This window comes from Coregonus lavaretus (genome assembly GCF_964263955.1).
Source record: "Coregonus lavaretus genome assembly, chromosome: 14".
In the NCBI taxonomy this organism is placed as follows: Eukaryota; Metazoa; Chordata; class Actinopteri; order Salmoniformes; family Salmonidae; genus Coregonus; species Coregonus lavaretus.
Window position 1 is genome coordinate 13,496,234 of NC_140001.1, and position 18,152 is coordinate 13,514,385.

General features: G+C 44.0%; 1 protein-coding gene across 3 annotated transcripts in view; it reads left to right on the forward strand.

Moving 5' to 3' along the window:
* med27 (mediator complex subunit 27) overlaps nucleotides 1-18,152 on the forward strand; it is a 113,865-nt gene that overhangs the window by 32,360 nt on the left and 63,353 nt on the right. For all 3 annotated transcript variants that reach the window (XM_084176877.1, XM_084176876.1, XM_084176878.1), the window contains exon 3: nucleotides 7,139-7,269. In XM_084176877.1, coding sequence (XP_084033003.1) covers nucleotides 7,139-7,269 — 131 coding nt within the window. The remainder of the gene's footprint in view (nucleotides 1-7,138; nucleotides 7,270-18,152) is intronic.

An 18,152-nucleotide genomic window follows, 5' to 3' on the forward strand; every position in this document is an offset into this window, starting at 1 on the left:
CTGGTGTGAACACCATTTACCTCATGCAGCACGACACATCTCTTTCGCATAGAGTTGATCAGGCTGTTGATTGTGGCCTGTGGAATGCTGTCCCACTCTTCAATGGCTGTGCGAAGTTGCTGGATAATAGCGGGAACTGGAAAACGCTGTCGTACACGTCGATCCAGAGCATCCCAAACATGCTCAATGGGTGACATGTCTGGTGAGTATGCAGGCCATAGAAGAACTGGGACATTTTCAGCTTCCAGGAATTGTGTACAGATCCTTGCGACATAGGGCCGTGCATTATCATGCTGTAACATGAGGTGATGGCGGTGGAGGAATGGCACGATAATGTGCCTCAGGATCTCCTCACGGTATCTCTTAAAATTGCCATCGATAAAATGCAATTGTGTTCATTGTCCGTAGCTTATGCCTGCCTGCCTGCCCATACCATAACCCCACCTCCACCATTGGGCACTCTGTTCACAACATTGACATCAGCAAACCGCTCGACCACACGATGCCATACACGTTGCCTGATATCTGCCCGGTACAGTTGAAACCGGGATTCATCCGTGAAGAGCACACTTCTCCAGTGTGCCAGTGGCCATCGAAGCTGAGCATTTGCCCACTGAAGTCGGTTACAATGCTGAACTGCAGTCAAGTCCAGACCCTGGTGAGGGCGACAAGCACGCAGATGAGCTTCCCTGAGACTGTTTCTAACAGTTTGTGCCGAAATTCTTCGGTTGTACAAACCCACCGTTTCATTAGCTGGTGGCTGGTCTCAGACGATCCCGCAGGTGAAGAAGCCGGATGTGGAGGTCCTGGGCTGGCGTGGTCACACGTGGTCTGCGGTTGTGAGGCCGGTTGGACGTACTGCCAAATTCTCTAAAACGACGTTGGAGGCAGCTTATGGTATAGAAATGATAATTCAATTCCTTGGCAACAGCTCTGGTGGACATTCCTGCAGTCAGTATGCCAATTGCACGCTCCCTCAAAACTTGAGACATCTGTGGCATTGTGTTGTGTGACAAAACTGTACATTTTAGAGTGACCTTTTATTGTCCCCAGTACAAGGTCACCTGTGTAATGATCATGCTGTTTAATCAGCTTCTTGATATGCCACACCTGTCAGGTGGATGGATTATCGTGCAAAGGAGAAATGCTCACTAACAGGGATGTAAACAAATTTGTGCACAACTTGAGAGAAATAAGCTTTTTGTGCGTATGGAACATTTCTGGGATCTTTTATTTCAGTTCATGAAACGAAACATGGGACCAACACTTTACATGTTGCATTTATATTTTTGTTCAGTATAAGTTGACTAATAAAACATTTATTATATACTGAGTGTAAAAAACATTATGAACACCTGCTCTTTCCATGACACAGTCTGACCAGGTGAATCCAGGTGAAAGCTATGATTCCTTATTGATGTCACCTGTTAAATCCACTTCAATCAGTGTAGATGAAGGGGAGGAGACAGGTTTAAGAAGGATTTTTAAGCCTTGAGACAATTGAGACATGGATTGTGTATGTGTGCCATTCAGAGGGTGAATGGGCAAGACAAAAGATTGAAGGGCCTTTGAACGGTGTATGGTAGTAGGTGCCAGGCGCACCGGTTTGAGTGTGTCAAGAGCTGCAATGCTGCTGGGTTTTTCACACTCAACATTTACCCGTGTGTATCAAGAATGGTCCACCACCCAAAGGACATCCAGCCAACGGGCATGTGGTCGAAAACGGGTCATTTGTGGAAGAGGACAAAGGAGGTTGACACGAATTGTATAGAGCAACAGACGGGCTACAGTTAGTCAGCTGACAGTCCAGTACAACATTGGTGCCCAAAGACCCATAAAAGAATGCACAACTTGTCATACCTTGACACAAATGGGGTATGGCAGCCGCCGACCTTACAGAGTTCCACTTCTTTCAGCAAAAAACTGTTGTTGCAGTGGGTTAAGGAACGGAAACACTGGACACTGGAGAATTGGAAAACATTGCCTGGTCTGATGAATCCCAGTTCCTGCTGTTTCACGCTGATGGGAGGACTAGGGTATGGAGAAAACCACATGAGTACATGCATCCATCATGCCGCGTGTCAACAGGCTGGTGGTCTGATGGTGTGGGGTGTGTTTTCATGGCACACATTAGGCCCCATGATAAAAGTGGAGCAACCTTTAAATGCCACAGGATATCTGAACAACATCGCAAATCAGGTGCATCCCTTCATGACAGCAGTGTATCCATCTGCAAATAGATTTTCAGCAGGATAATGCCCCATGCCACAAGGCTAGGATTGTCCATGAATGGTTCCACGAACATGACAGTTAATTCTGCTTACTGCAGTGGCCTTTCCAGTCACCAGATCTCAATCCAATTGAGCATCAGTGGGACGAGATGGAACGAGCTACTCGGAGTAGAGATCCACTACCAGCCAACTGGTGGGAAGCATTGGAGTCAACATGGGCCAGCATCCCTGTGGAACGCTTTCGACACCTTGTAGAGTCCACGCCCCAACGAATGTTGGCTTTTCTGAGGGCAAAAGTGGGTGCAACTCAATATTAGGAAGGTGTTCCTAATGTTTTGTACACTCAGTATACATGCTTATTTTACAGTTTAGTCATTTAGTAGACGCTCTTATCCAAAGCGACTTAGTTAGTGAGTACATTTTTCATACTTGTTGTGCATTCTTATAAAAAAGAATGCTAATTATACCTGTACATTCTTACCAAATTAGTAATGTGTTTATCAGGCTTGTACATACCGTATTATATAAATCCAGATTGATCAAAATAGACACCGTTGAGTTAAATTTTTGGGGAATATCAAATAGAGGTATTGCTGGTCTCTTTAGGCTTTACTGTCACATTTGACACCAGCCGTTGGGCTGTAGGACGGACGCTGATTTTAACACCTGTGTATTCTGCATAGATTCCATCTCTTTCACGCCGTTTCATCAGACGTGGAGTGGCGCTGCCGACAGGCTTCTGTCGCTTCTACATCAAAGTGAGAGCTGCTTTACTTGCCACTCATGGCTCCCAAACCAACGACAGGAGGAGAGGGGGAGGCAGTGTGGGCAGGAGTGGAGGATATAGTTGGGCTACCAAACCAAATATTTCTCCTTTTTAAGTGAGCAGATTGTTGTCAGGCTTGGGTTTTAGCTTTGGGAAAACAGTCGGCTACAGTGTCTCAATTAAACTTGATGATGACTCACTTGTGTTCTTATTTTTCTCTGCTCTGCTGCCAATAATGTTTTCTTGTGAATTTTCCGATTTTGTGTGTGCTGCTCCAGGCTAGAACAGAGGACAAATTATAATACATGGTGTTTCTGGTAGTAACAGTACCGCTTTCAACTTGTCATGTGTCACTTAACTCAAGGTCAGATTTCTACCTTTATTAACTTTAATCTGACGGCTGTCACATTACTGTCACATCGTTGGCCTTGGCGCTGTGTTTAAGTATCTCAAGGTTTGGTGACATAACATTTACATTTACATTTACGTCATTTAGCAGACGCTCTTATCCAGAGCGACTTACAAATTGGTGCATTCACCCTATAGCCAGTGGGATAACCACTTTACAATATGTTTTTTTTTTTTTTTTTTTTAGGGGGGGGTGGGGGGGTAGAAGGATTATTTTATCCTATCCCAGGTATTCCTTAGAGGTGGGGTTTCAAATGTCTCCGGAAGGTGGTGAGTGACTCCGCTGTCCTGGCGTCGTGAGGGAGCTTGTTCCACCATTGGGGTGCCAGAGCAGCGAACAGTTTTGACTGGGCTGAGCGGGAACTATGCTTCCGCAGAGGAAGGGGAGCCAGCAGGCCAGAGGTGGATGAACGCAATGCCCTCGTTTGGGTGTAGGGACTGATCAGAGCCTGAAGGTACAGAGGTGCCGATCCCCTCACAGCTCCATAGGCAAGCACCATGGTCTTGTAACAGATGCGAGCTTCAACTGGAAGCCAGTGGAGTGTGCGGAGGAGCGGGGTGACGTGAGAGAACTTGGGAAGGTTGAACACCAGACGGGCTGCGGCATTCTGGATGAGTTGTAGGGGTTTAATGGCACAGGCAGGGAGCCCAGCCAACAGCGAGTTGCAGTAATCCAGACGGGAGATGACAAGTGCCTGGATTAGGACCTGTGCCGCTTCCTGTGTAAGGCAGGGTCGTACTCTCCGAATGTTGTAGAGCATGAACCTGCAGGATCGGGTCACCGTCTTGATGTTAGCGGAGAACGACAGGGTGTTGTCCAGGGTCACGCCAAGGCTCTTCGCACTCTGGGAGGAGGACACAACGGAGTTGTCAACCGTGATGGCGAGATCATGGAACGGGCAGTCCTTCCCCGGGAGGAAGAGCAGCTCCGTCTTGCCAAGGTTCAGCTTGAGGTGGTGATCCGTCATCCATACTGATATGTCTGCCAGACATGCAGAGATGCGATTCGCCACCTGGTTATCAGAAGGGGGAAAGGAGAAGATTAGTTGTGTATCGTCAGCGTAGCAATGATAGGAGAGGCCATGTGAGGATATGACAGAGCCAAGTGACTTGGTGTATAGGGAGAATAGGAGAGGGCCTAGAACTGAGCCCTGGGGGACACCAGTGGTGAGAGCACGTGGTGCGGAGACAGCTTCTCGCCACGCCACTTGGTAGGAGCGACCGGTCAGGTAGGACGCAATCCAGGAGTGAGCCGCGCCGGAGATGCCCAGCTCGGAGAGGGTGGAGAGGAGGATCTGATGGTTCACAGTATCAAAGGCAGCAGACAGGTCTAGAAGGACAAGAGCAGAGGAGAGAGAGTTAGCTTTAGCAGTGCGGAGAGCCTCCGTGACACAGAGAAGAGCAGTCTCAGTTGAATGACCAGTCCTGAAACCTGACTGGTTTGGATCAAGAAGGTCATTCTGAGAGAGATAGCAAGAGAGTTGGCTAAAGACGGCACGCTCAATAGTTTTGGAAAGAAAAGAAAGAAGGGATACTGGTCTGTAGTTGTTGACATCAGTGGGGGGGGGGGGGGATTCAGCAGGGAGGAGAATGTGGCAAAGAGCTTCCTAGGGTTAGAGGCAGATGCTTGGAATTTAGAGTGGTAGAAAGTGGCCTTAGCAGCAGAAACAGATGGAGAGGAGGGAGTGAAAAGATGCCAGGTCGGCAGGGAGTTTAGTTTTCTTCCATTTCCGCTCCGCTGCCCGGAGCTCTGTTCTGTGAGCTCGCAATGAGTCATCAAGCCACGGAGCTGGAGGGGAGGACCGAGCCGGCCGGGAGGATAGGGGACACAGAGAGTCAAAGGATGCAGAAAGGGAGGAGAGGAGGGTTGAGGAGGCAGAATCAGGAGATTGGAGGGAGAAGGATTGAGCAGAGGGAAGAGATGATAGGATGGAAGAGGAGAGAGTAGTGGGAGAGAGAGAGCGAAGGTTGCGGCGGCGCATTACCATCTGTGTAGGGGCAGAGTGAGTAGTGTTGGAGGAGAGCGAGAGAGAAAAGGATACAAAGTAGTGGTCGGAGACATGGAGGGGAGTTGCAGTGAGATTAGTAGAAGAGCAGCATCTAGTAAAGATGAGGTCAAGCGTATTGCCTGCCTTGTGAGTAGGGGGGGACGGTGAGAGGGTGAGGTCAAAAGAGGAGAGGAGTGGAAAGAAGGAGGCAGAGAGAAATGAGTCAAATGTAGACGTAGGGAGGTTGAAATCCCCCAAAACTGTGAGGGGTGAGCCATCCTCAGGAAAGGAACTTATCAAGGCGTCAAGCTCATTGATGAACTCTCCAAGGGAACTTGGAGGGCGATAGATGACAAGGACATTAAGCTTAAATGGGCTAGTGACTGTGACAGCATGGAATTCAAATGAGGAGATAGACAGATGGGTTAGGGGAAAAATTGAGAATGTCCACTTGGGAGAGATGAGGATTCCTGTGCCACCACCCCTCTGACCAGATGCTCTCGGGGTATGCGAGAACACATGGTCAGACGAGGAGAGAGCAGTAGGAGTAGCAGTGTTTTCAGTGGTAATCCATGTTTCCGTCAGCGCCAGGAAGTCGAGGGACTGGAGGGTAGCATAGGCTGGGATGAAGTCAGCCTTGTTGGCAGCAGAACGGCAGTTCCAGAGGCTGCCTGAGACCTGGAACTCCAGGTGTGGGGTGCGTGCAGGGACCACCAGGTTAGAGAGGCAGCAGCCACGCGGTGTGAGGCGTTTGTGTAGCCTGTGCGGAGAGGAGAGAACAGGGATAGGCAGAGGCATAGTTGACAGGCTGTAGCAAATGGCTACAATAATGCAGAGGAGATCGGAATGAAATGAACTAAACATCTGGGAAAGGAGAGAGTAGGGCCTCCCTCACCAAAACTCCCAAATATAACTCACCCAACTTCCACCTCAGAAACTATAATTGTTTCACTGAACCACCCGAATAAAAACTCTCCCAACTTCCACTTTAGAAATTAGAATTGTTGTGAACTACAGCGGTTCAATGTTTCAAGGAATAGACTCAACTTACTTTATTCAGCTAGCTAACTATGACGCCATAGCTAACTAGCATGCTAGCATCCAATAACACACAGTTTAGCACCAATACTTGGTTACAACAAACTACCAATAGTGTGTTAACACACTAAACAGATAATTCGTGTCCGTGTCTAGTTCCTTTCATAACGCAGCAATAATTAAACGTTGGCTAGCTAGCACAAATATATTGTATTTAGCTGCTACAGTACAGCTAGCTGGTCGTGTTGGCTAGCTAGCAATGGCTGCTGTGTTGACTTTGTTTGAAAAACGGCGGCGCTGCGAACAAATGTAGCTGGCTAAAAGGATATTGTATCTAGTTGCTACCGTTGCTAATAGCTGTGACATCACAGACCCAGACTAACTCAGCTTTTGGCTATTCACTATGTATGCTTGATGTGATGTGGTTTAGAGCTGCACAGGATGATCTCCACCCTGTAATAGAGTGTCGTCTGAAGTGCCTTGTCCTCCTCACCACTAACAGGATGCGCACAGTAGATACATATCCTACCACATGGTTCCAATGGTTCTGTGGGTTGTTAAAGGTATGGTGCTGTTGGATTTCAGCATTGACCATATATTCTGAACATGTCTTACTCCCTAATGCCGCATGTTTCCTGTTAGGCCTAGTTATTGTTCTAAAACATGGCATGTTTTTTATTATTTTCTGATATTTTCTCCCCATATAGTTGCAGTACCATGCTGGCTTGGCGTCCAGTCTTCTTAACCAGCAGTCACTCAAGCGCTCAGCTAACCAAATGGGGGCATCTGCCAAGAGAAGACCCAAAGTCCAGCCCAGTACCCTGGTTCTGCCACCACAGTGAGTATAGCTCCTCTTCCTGCTCACACATTTCCCTGATGGTTGGGAAAGAGATGAATCATCTCCCTCCAGTCATTTTTCTTTCTGTTTAGAGTTGTCATAGTCCAGAGGGATCACGTGACTAATAAAAATTGTGCAATGTCTTATTTTGTTGTCTTGGACATCTTGGGGCTGTAGACCTCTTGCTTTGATAGGAGAGTGATGAGAGTGGGGGAAGGGCATGCAGGAGGTCTAGTTGGATGGACTGAGGGACGACGTCCCCAGTGGTTGATGAAAGTGGTTGAAGGAGAGAGAAAAGAGTGGTCCCCCACGGGCATAGAGCGTGGTCCCCAGCTGGTATAGCTGCTACAAAAACAGAAATCCATTGTGTGTTGGGCTCTTATGGATAGTCCTTGATCAGTGTGGCATTGTACCCTTAATAATCTTTGTACCCTGGTCTTTTGAAATCACCCACCTTTTTAATCAGTGCCTTTTGATAGATATAGGCTTCGGTTTTCATAATGTTATTACAATGCAACCTTCTGGTGGATCAGGTTTACAGAATGTGTGGAAATGGCACCTGGTGCTCTCTTCTGTTCACCCTCACACCCCTTGTCAACAAAAGAAAGATCCTCACAAAATGTCAGATTCACTGGGTTTGGGTGACATTTTCCCCCCATATTTCCCATCTGGCACTTTAGCAGTTTTTGGCTTGGGAGGTAGGGCCGGCTTTGCTCAGTAAAGTGTCTGCACTCTGGATGTAAAAGGAAATATCAATAGTGGGCAACAGTGAAAGCACGGCTGTCACTGTAGGCCTATATCTTCTCTGAGCAGTTTCTCGCTGTCCGGTTTCCTGCGTTGTGCCGGGGTGACTCTGAGCTTTGGGGAACTCTAATGCCTCCGTGCAGCACAGGAAGAGAGCTGATGAAGAGTGGGTCAAGGTGAAGCCAACCAGCGGCTCCTCTGTCAAACGTCATTGTTCTGATGAATTTGCCGTTTCTAAAAGGAGCAGCCAGCGCATGAATTATGCAGCACAACCTTTACGTTTTTTTTGCATCCACCCTCCGGCATTGTTTCTTCTGTATGTAGCTACATAAATGCCCCAGAAAGTGCACTGTGTAATTACAGTGTTCCAAAGAAATGTTGATGGTAGTGAATGAATATAGAATATTTTATAATATTGGGTTTATGCAGACACTCTGGCTACCAAGTCCTGAACAGACATATTTCTGTTGGCGATTAGATCAATGGCAGGCAATTAGAGACTGGCCAGGGTGATTGTTCAAGTCGAATCTGCTTTGTCATGTGAGCTAATCCTTGAAAACAATCCTGGTCAATGTATGGAGAAACCAGGTTATACAATCTTATAGCCTATTAGTCCGACAAGTCACAAGAAGAGTTTAGCATACAGGAGTCAAGACTGGATGCTGAAGAGTTTAACAGGTAATAGAATACATCTGACTGCTCACTAGCATGCCTCATTACATTTACGTCATTTAGCTGACTCTCTTATCCAGAGCGACTTACATTATTATTTTCATACTGGCCCCCCGTGGGAAACGAACCCACAACCCTGGCGTTGCAAACACCATGCTCTATCAACTGAGCTACCTCCCTGCCTGCCATTCCCTCCCCTACCCTGGACGACGCTGGGCCTCATGCTAGGACATTGTCTGGGATGTGGCTTTGGTATGAAAGGGGGTTTCCAGACGCATATGAGAGAAGCGAAGAGGCAAAATTCTATTTGGCTGAATTTGCAGACACAATCAAACCTGAACAGCAAACCTGGTTTAAAAAAACAGATAAAGCAACACCTCACAGCACAACACCTCTCCCCTATTTGACCTAGATATTTTGTGTGTATGTATTGATATGTAGCTATGTGCACCATTTTAAAATTGATGTATTTCTGTCCTTGAGCTGTTCTTGTCTATTCATGTTCTGTATTATGTCATGTTTTGCAACAGCTAATGGGGATCCTAATAAAATACTGAACGGTCAGAACACTATCAATGAGGCAGATCACTGTCATGCATATGTGTGAAGAAGATTAATCCTCTAAATGGAGTCATGCTGAATGTAATCAGCTAAACTGGCACATATTGACTGACTCCTCTCATGCATAAGTCACCCTCCCTTAGACAGCTAGCTAGCCCTCCCTGTCTGGATTATTATTGTTAAGTGGTTAACACATTTAGGTTAATCATGCATCTCTTTGAGCTGCTAGAGTTGCTGGTCTGTGTTTAATCCAGAGACGCAGTGACCGAATTAGAGCAATTGTGCTCTCTTTGTTAAAAGCAAAGTAAAGACAAATGTATGGTTAAAGTCAAACTAACCTTGATAGTGATTCCAACTGACTGACTGATATCAGATTCAGAAGGGTACCACTATACACTGAGTGTACAAAATATTAGGAACACCTGCTCTTTCAATGACATAGACTGACCAGGTGAATCCAGGGGTGATACCTTATTGATGTCACTTGTTAAATCCACTTCAATCAGTGTAGTTGAAGGGTAGGAGACAGGTTAAAGAAGGATTTTTAAGTCTTGAGACATGGATTGTGTATGTGTGCCATTCATAGGATGAATGGGCAAGACAAAAGATTTAAGTGCCTTTGAACGGTGTATTACATTTGTACATTTTAGTCATTTAGCAGACGCTCTTATCCAGAGCGACTTACAGTTAGTGAGTGCATACATCATTTTTTATACTGGCCCCCCGTGGGAAACGAACCCACAACCCTGGCGTTGCAAACGCCATGCTCTACCAACTGAGCTACATCCCTGCCGGCCATTCCCTCCCCTACCCTGGACGACGCTGGGCCAATTGTGCGCCGCCCCATGGGTCTCCCGGTCGCGGCCGGCTACGACAGAGCCTGGATTCGAACCAGGATCTCTAGTGGCACAGCCTTAGACCACTGCGCCACTCGGGAGGTGTATGGTAGTAGGTGCCAGGCGCACCGGTTTGAGTGTGTCAAGAACTGTAACGCTGCTGGGTTTTTCATGCTCAACAGTTTCCCGTGTGTATCAAGAATGGTCCACCACCCAAAGGACATCCAGCCAACTTGACACAACTGTGGGAAGCATTGGCGACAACAGGGGCAGCATCCCTGTGGAATGCTTTCGACATCTTGTAGAGTCCATGCCCCGACGAATTGAGGCTGTTCTGAGGGCAAAAGGGGGTGCAACTCAATAGTAGGAAGGTGTTCCTAATGTTTTGTACACTCAGTGTAGTAATATGGTGATATTGCCTCTGCTTCTGGAAGGTCACCTGCGAACTGTGAGCCATGCAAGGTCACTTTGGTGGGACTCGTGCTGGGGTTGTCGTCTGTTGGTCAACGATGATCAGTTTGTCACTCCTGGGACACAGACCTTTGTCCTTGGAGCATTGATTCAAAGTGTCGTTGGCAGCTTGGGCTTGCCTATTCCTATCAGCATAGAGGCTAAGCAGGTCTATTAGGAGCCAACCCCATCCCCTTCCCCACTGCACTGCTCTCTTAGGCCCCATGTCCACTCACATATTAACACGGTTACAAAACAGGAGGAGGAACATTTCCGAAACATGTAGAAGCTATTTTTCACATTGATCTTAAATGTGACATCACATTGTAACTGGGGTGATCATTTCCAGATGGTTTGTCTTGTCGATGAAGCTCGGGTCGTCACATGGTTCTTCACATTTTCCATAACAAGCTTGGTCACACACCGCCCACATTTTTTTATTTGGGCAATATTTAAATGATGCTTGAATTTGCGAGCATACTGTGGGCCAAATGAATGGCACACAGAGGCTGGTCAGGCCAGGCACATCCTGTTTCCACTGCTGCACTGCGGCACAGTAGAGTTGAGGGGTATTAACATTTCAGTCATCAGTGATCCCTGATTAGACTGAACAGCAAGTAAGACAGCTCTGATTTATCAGTTTTCATCTCAGTAAGCAATGCGTTCACAAGCAAGGGAATATCTGACCACTCCTCATAGTCAACCGCACTGTTTGCAGATATAAAATAAATGCTTGGTTCCATCTCCAAACACTCTGGCAGGCTAATGTCAGGCTTTGTTTCTTGGTAATCATTTTCTGTCGTGAAACGTCTCTAGATCCGCTTTGTCTTGGTACTCGCGGATCACTTTTCAAATACATTTTGGACGGAGTAAGGTTTTCACCTGCTCAGCTGCACCTAATGGTAATCTGGAGCGTTAACATTCAAGACACTCTTCACAGTGGATTCTTAAACTGTGTAACGTAACCTCCCCTATGTCTATATTTCCTTTGAGAATTCATTAACTTTGCATTTAAAAAAGCCTTAATGACTTGTAGACCAAGATATTCTGGGGGCTATTCCTTTAAGTCAGGCCCTACTAGTCCAGATAACTGTGGGTCCCCATGTTCATCTCTCTATATTACCAATATAATGCCCCGTTCATTTTTCAATAAAGCATCTCTCATGAACACTAATGGGAAGATTATTCAGTGGAGGAATATTGAGCAGAGTGCATAAGGTAGTGTAGTCAGAGGAAGGATAAATACAGTATTCATACTGTAGCTTCAAAAAGACTAGCTGCTACACAGACAATCCAATCTTCATGTGTTTTCTTTTAGTCAAGTCCTTTATTTTTATCCATATGTACAATCAGCTCTCGCATAGAGTTAGGCCTAAATTCCCTGCATTTGATCAAAATCTATTTGGAGCATTTGAATTTGATTGCTTGGTTTTGATTGCTCAATGTGATCACTAAGCTACATGATGATGTCCCAGAATCACCTGCTGCCCGCACCATTGAAGACCAGGTGGCAAGGGGTGTTTGACTTTCCCAATTCAATTCAACATTTAGAATATTCGTCGGCTGTTGATAATGGCTTCCCAACTTAAGCCAATCAGAACACAGGGGTGCTCTCCCCACAAGAAAATGTAAGTACATTTCGGCTACACAGTCCACAGCGAGCTTGGTTTTTGTGCCATTGTGTTTTAATCTTTAACCCTCCGAACCATCTTTAGACTATTGTCTCTCATCTGGGCCACATTTGCTGTCTGCACAACAGACATGGCAGAGCTCAAAGATTCCGAATACATAAATAATTATCTCCAAAATTGTTTAAGAAAAGTTATGAGATAATATCTGCGTCAAACATTGTAAATTAATACATTATTTAATTTTATTGTCTTTAGTGCTGCTTTGTGGACAAAAAATATCACCCATTCTCTCAACTAACCGCCATCCACGTCCCCTATGCCATATCCTAATTTTGCCTACAGACCAGTGCCCTTCTATGTGTAGCCCAGTATTCATTGGGATTAAGAGGAAACCGAAGGATTACAAGTAGCCTATTAGGACTAGGGATAGAGGGGGGGAATTGATACAGTAGAGTATCGCAATATTATTTTTACCAATTTTATATTAATACTGTGACTCCAAGTATCGATTTGTAAAAAAAAGTATATATATATTTTCTTATTTTTTGTTAGGTAGTTAACGCTAGCTAGTGTTAGTCAGTTGTAGCTGCGCCAAAACTCTGGTATTTCTCATCCTATAGCTTGTACGCCATCTTCTTTTTAAATCTTTAAAATGTTGTGCCAACATGTTTTCAGCACTTTTATCTCCAAAACTTGTTTTCTCATGGCTCTCTCTTGTTTCTCTGCAGCAGAATCGCAATACATATCATATCGGAACGTAAGTATTGTGATAATAGAGTTCCTGACAATTCCTAGCCCTCATTAGGACAAAAGGATGATATGGCAGCCACTTCTACGCACAGAGGCAAATATTTGACTCTCTCAAACCCATCCTCGTTTTGTATTTAGGGAGCAGCTCAATAATAAGTAATTAGGGCTATGCTAATTGAGTGTCCCCATGGTGCAGGGTTTGTTTTAGGGAAGTGGACTTTACATGGAGACTGGAGACATCCTGCGATCCAAGTGTTCTTCTTGCAAGGGTAAGAAATGGAGGCAGCTGTTTTTTTAGGGATTTTTTGGGGGGTCAGGCTCAAATAACTTGGTTTGGTTGAAAGTGGAACTTGGAACTCCTAGCCCAGAATGGCAAGTATCCAACGCCTAGGGAGATGTTAATTTACAATACTGATTTGAATCAGTGAAAATGTGTTGTTTTGTGTTGTGGTTAAATGAGTTTCACTCCCTAGATGAATTATTAAGCAGCTAGATGTAAGAACAAGTCTTGTCTTGTAACTGGCTGGCAGCCTGCACCCTACAATGCTGCCAATTGACGTGGTTCTGCATCTTTATTAAACAGCTCTACTGCCTATGTTCAACCCAATGCACATAGGGCCCGATTCCGACTTAGGAAATTACACCTTTCTTACACATGCCTTTCCTACTCACTTCTCAGTAGTTGGTATTCAGACTTAGCTTGTGCAGGTGCGTAACAGGCTTTGCAGGCATGGTTCCCTTGTGCGCACTAAATAAATGTAATTCAACTGCTGAAAACACTCCCACTTGCTGGCCAACAGATTTTCTCTGGAAGTTTTCATTCAATAGGCTTTTCAGTACATTTATCTTAAGCCATCCCTTTAAATACGGTGTACCTTTTAGTTGGAATTTTGTCCACAGACTCACTAAAATATATGGAGAGAAAGGGTTCAGAATATTAGAGATCAATGAAAGAAAGCATCTAAATATATCCATATTTGTCTCCGTTTCAGCACCAATTGGTAGATTTAAAAATACTCTGATCTTGTACATTATTTAGGGTTAGGAAAGTATTTATGCATAATGCAAAAGAAACAGGTTAGGAGAGACTTTAAACACAAAAGAAAGAACTGTGGTTTTTTTCATTCTGAAAATTGCCACATTCAGTTCTTTAACCCATGGTAATGTTGGAAGATTAGTGTACATATAATTATAATAGGGAGAATAGTGTACAATAGTAGGCTATACCCTTGTCTGTTGCCTGCACTAACCATGGAACTGTGATGACACAGCCAAGTATTGTGCCATGCGTCGGGTTCAAACTGTTACGGCTTGGTCTGCGCTCCGCTCCTTAACGATTTAATTAGCCTACATATAATTTTGATATATATACACTACCGTTCAAAAGTTTGGGTCACTTAGAAATGTCCTTGTTTTCGAAAAAAATATAAATGTTAATGTTGTAAATGGCTATTGTAGCTGGAGATTGGTGATTTTTAATGGAATATCTACATAGTCGTACAGAGACCCATTATCAGCAACCATCAGTCCTGTGTTCCAATGGCGCATTGTGTTTGCTAATCCAAGTTTATCATTTTAAAAGGCTAATTGATCATTAGAAAAATATTTTGCAAGTATGTTAGCACAGCTTCATTAAATAGTACCCGCAAAACACCACTCTCAACGTTAACAGTGAAGAGGCGACTCCGGGATGCTGACCATCTAGGCAGAGTTGCAAAGAAAAAGCCATATCTCAGACTGCCCATCTTAATCTTTTCTTTTTATTGGCCAGTCTGAGATATGGCTTTTTCTTTGCAACTCTGCCTAGAAGGTCAGCATCCCGGAGTCGCCTCTTCACTGTTGACGTTGAGACTGGTGTTTTGCAGGTACTATTTAATGAAGCTGCCAGTTGAGGACCTGTGAGGCGTCTGTTTCTCAAATTAGACACTCTCATGTATTTGTCCCCTTGCTCAGTTGTGCACCGGGGCCTCCCACTCCTCTTTCTATTCTGGTTAGAGCCAGTTTGCGCTGTTCTGTGAAGGGAGTAGTACACAGCGTTGTACGAGATCTTCAGTTTCTTGGCAATTTCTCGCATGGAATAGCCTTAATTTCTCAGAACAAGAATAGACTGACGAGTTTCAGAAGAAAGTTATTTGTTTCTGGCCATTTTGAGCCTGTAATCGAACCCACAATTGCTGATGCTCCAGATAATCAACTAGTCTCAAGAAGGCCAGTTTTATTGCTTCTTTAATCAGCACAACCATTTTCAGCTGTGCTAACATAATTGCAAAAGGGTTTTCTAATGATCAATTATTAGCCTTTTAAAATGATAAACTTGGATTAGCAAACACAACGTGCCATTGGAACACAGGACTGATGGTTGCTGATAATGGGCCTCTGTCCGCCTATGTAGATATTCCATTAAAAATCAGCTGTTTCCAGCTACAATAGCCATTTACAACATTAACAATGTCTACACTGTATTTCTGATCAATTTGATGTATATATATTATCAAATATGATCAAATAAATATTATCAACTGTTACTAATGATCCTCAGTAACAACCACATGGCCGTGACGGCGTTTACAGTGGAAGCAAATGAAGGTAAACGAAATAATGAAATGGAATGATAATGTACTGTAGGCTATACCAGCTGATAATGGAGCTATATATTTCAATAAGATATTATTTCAGAACTAATATTCACCAAAATAAAAACTGGACAGTCCGGGAGAAGCAAAACTTCAAAAGATGGCATGGGACCCATTGATTTTGTTATAATACAGTTGAAGTCGGAAGTTTACATACATTTAGGTTGGAGTCATTAAAACTAGTTTTTCAACCACTCCACAAATGTATTGTTAACAAACTAGTTTTGGTAAGTCGGTTAGGACATCTACTTTGTGCATGACACAAGTAATTTTTCCAACAATTGTTTACAGACAGAATATTTCACTTATAATTCACTGTATTACAATTCCAGTGGGTCAGAAGTTTACATACACGAAGTTGACTGTGCCTTTAAACAGCTTGGAAAATTCCAGAAAATGATGTCATGGCTTTAGAAGCTTCTGATAAGCTAATTGACATAATTTGAGTCAATTTGAGGTGTACCTGTGGATGTATTTCAAGGCCTACCTTCAAACTCAGTGCCTCTTTGCTTGACATCATGGGAAAATCAAAAGAAATCAGCCAAGACCTCAGAAAAAAAATTGTAGACCTCCACAAGTGTGGTTCATCCTTGGGAGCAATTTCCAAATGGCTGAAGGTACCACGTTCATCTGTACAAACAATAGTACGCAAGTATAAACACCATGGGACCACGCAGCCGTCATACCGCTCAGGAAGGAGACGCGTTCTGTCTCCTAGAGATGAACGTACTTTGGTGCGAAAAGTGCAAATCAATCCCAGAACAACAGCAAAGGACCTTGTGAAGATGCTGGAGGAAACAGGTACAAAAGTATCTATATCCACAGTAAAACGAGTCCTATATCGACATAACCTGAAAGGCCGCTCAGCAAGGAAGAAGCGACTGCTCCAAAACCGCCATAAAAAAGCCCGACTATGGTTTGTAACTGCACATGGGGACAAAGATCGTACTTTTTGGAGAAATGTCCTCTGATCTGATGAAACAAAAATAGAACTGTTTGTCCATAATGACCATCGTTATGTTTGGAGGAAAAAGGGCTTGCAAGCCAAAGAACACCATCCCAACCGTGAAGCATGGGGGTGGCAGCATCATGCTGTGGGGGTGCTTTGCTGCAGGAGGGACTGGTGCACTTCAAAAAATAGATGGCATCATGAGGAAGGACAATTATGTGGATATATTGAAGCAACATCTCGAGACATCAGTCAGGAAGTTAAAGCTTGGTCGCAAATGGGTCTTCCAAATGGACAATGACTCCAAGCATACTTCCAAAGTTGTGGCAAAATGGCTTAAGGACAACAAAGTCAAGGAATTGGAGTGGCCATCACAAAGCCCTGGCCTCAATCCTATCGAACATTTGTGGGCAGAACTGAAAAAGTGGGTGCGAGCAAGGAGGCCTACAAACCTGACTCAGTTACACCAGCTCTGTCAGGAGTAATGAGCCAAAATTCACCCACCTTATTGTGGGAAGCTTGTGGAAGGCTACCCGAAACGTTTGACCCAAGTTAAACAATTTAAAGGCAATGCTACCAAATACTAATTGGGTGTACGTAATCTTCTGACACACTGGGAATGTGATGAAAGAAATAAAAGCTGAAATAAATCATTCTCTCTATTATTCTGACATTTCACATTCTTAAAATAAAGTGGTGATCCTAACTGACCTAAGACAGGGAATTTTTACTAGGATTAAATGTCAGGAATTGTGAAAAACTAAGTTTAAATGTATTTGGCTAAGGTGTATGTAAACTTCAGACTTCAACTGTATATCAATCCAGAGTCCTAGGAGGACAAACATACTGCTGTGTTATTGACATGTTGATTTTTCTATTCTCAACAAATCTTTTGGAAAATCTACACTTGAAATTATTCAACATCTGAAGCGCAGTTGAATCAATGTTTTCATGATGGTAATCAATGGTTTCCATTGTTTCCCCTATGATTTGTTTCAGCAGTGGCGGTAAAGTTGACTTTGATTCATTTCAGAAATCACTTACAGATCTTAGTGTTAAATACAAGTAAAACCAAGCTCATGCTGTTCTCTTGGTCACGAAATGTTGACCCTGAGGACCTGCGTATTTGCACTACAAATGGAGCCCAAATTGAGCTTGTTTCTCAATATAAGCACCTGGGTGTCTGGATTGATGATTAGTTGTTCTTCGTAACGCATATAGAAAATCTGATGAAGAAGCTAAGATCCAAGATTGGTTTTTTATATCGAAATAAATCATGCCTCAGTATTGAAAATAAGAGAAAGATTGTTCAAACAACACTTCTCCCTGTATTGGATTTTGGTGATATTGTTTACGTGCATGCAGCGACCTCTGTTTTGAAACCCTTGGACGCAGTCTACCATTCCGCATTACGTTTTATCACAGGGAACAATTTTAGGACTCATCATTTTAGTCTGTATTAAAATATGGGATGGACCTCTTTGTCTGTAAGAAGATAGCTGTATTCTCTTTTTTTTATTTACAAAGCAATCTTACAGAAACTCCATTCATATGTAACTTCATTAATTAAGTTAAGAATCATAAATTACCAAACCCGTTCTCAGGAATGGATAACACTAGAGATAACCTTCAGTCTCCACAGATTTAGGAAAATCTG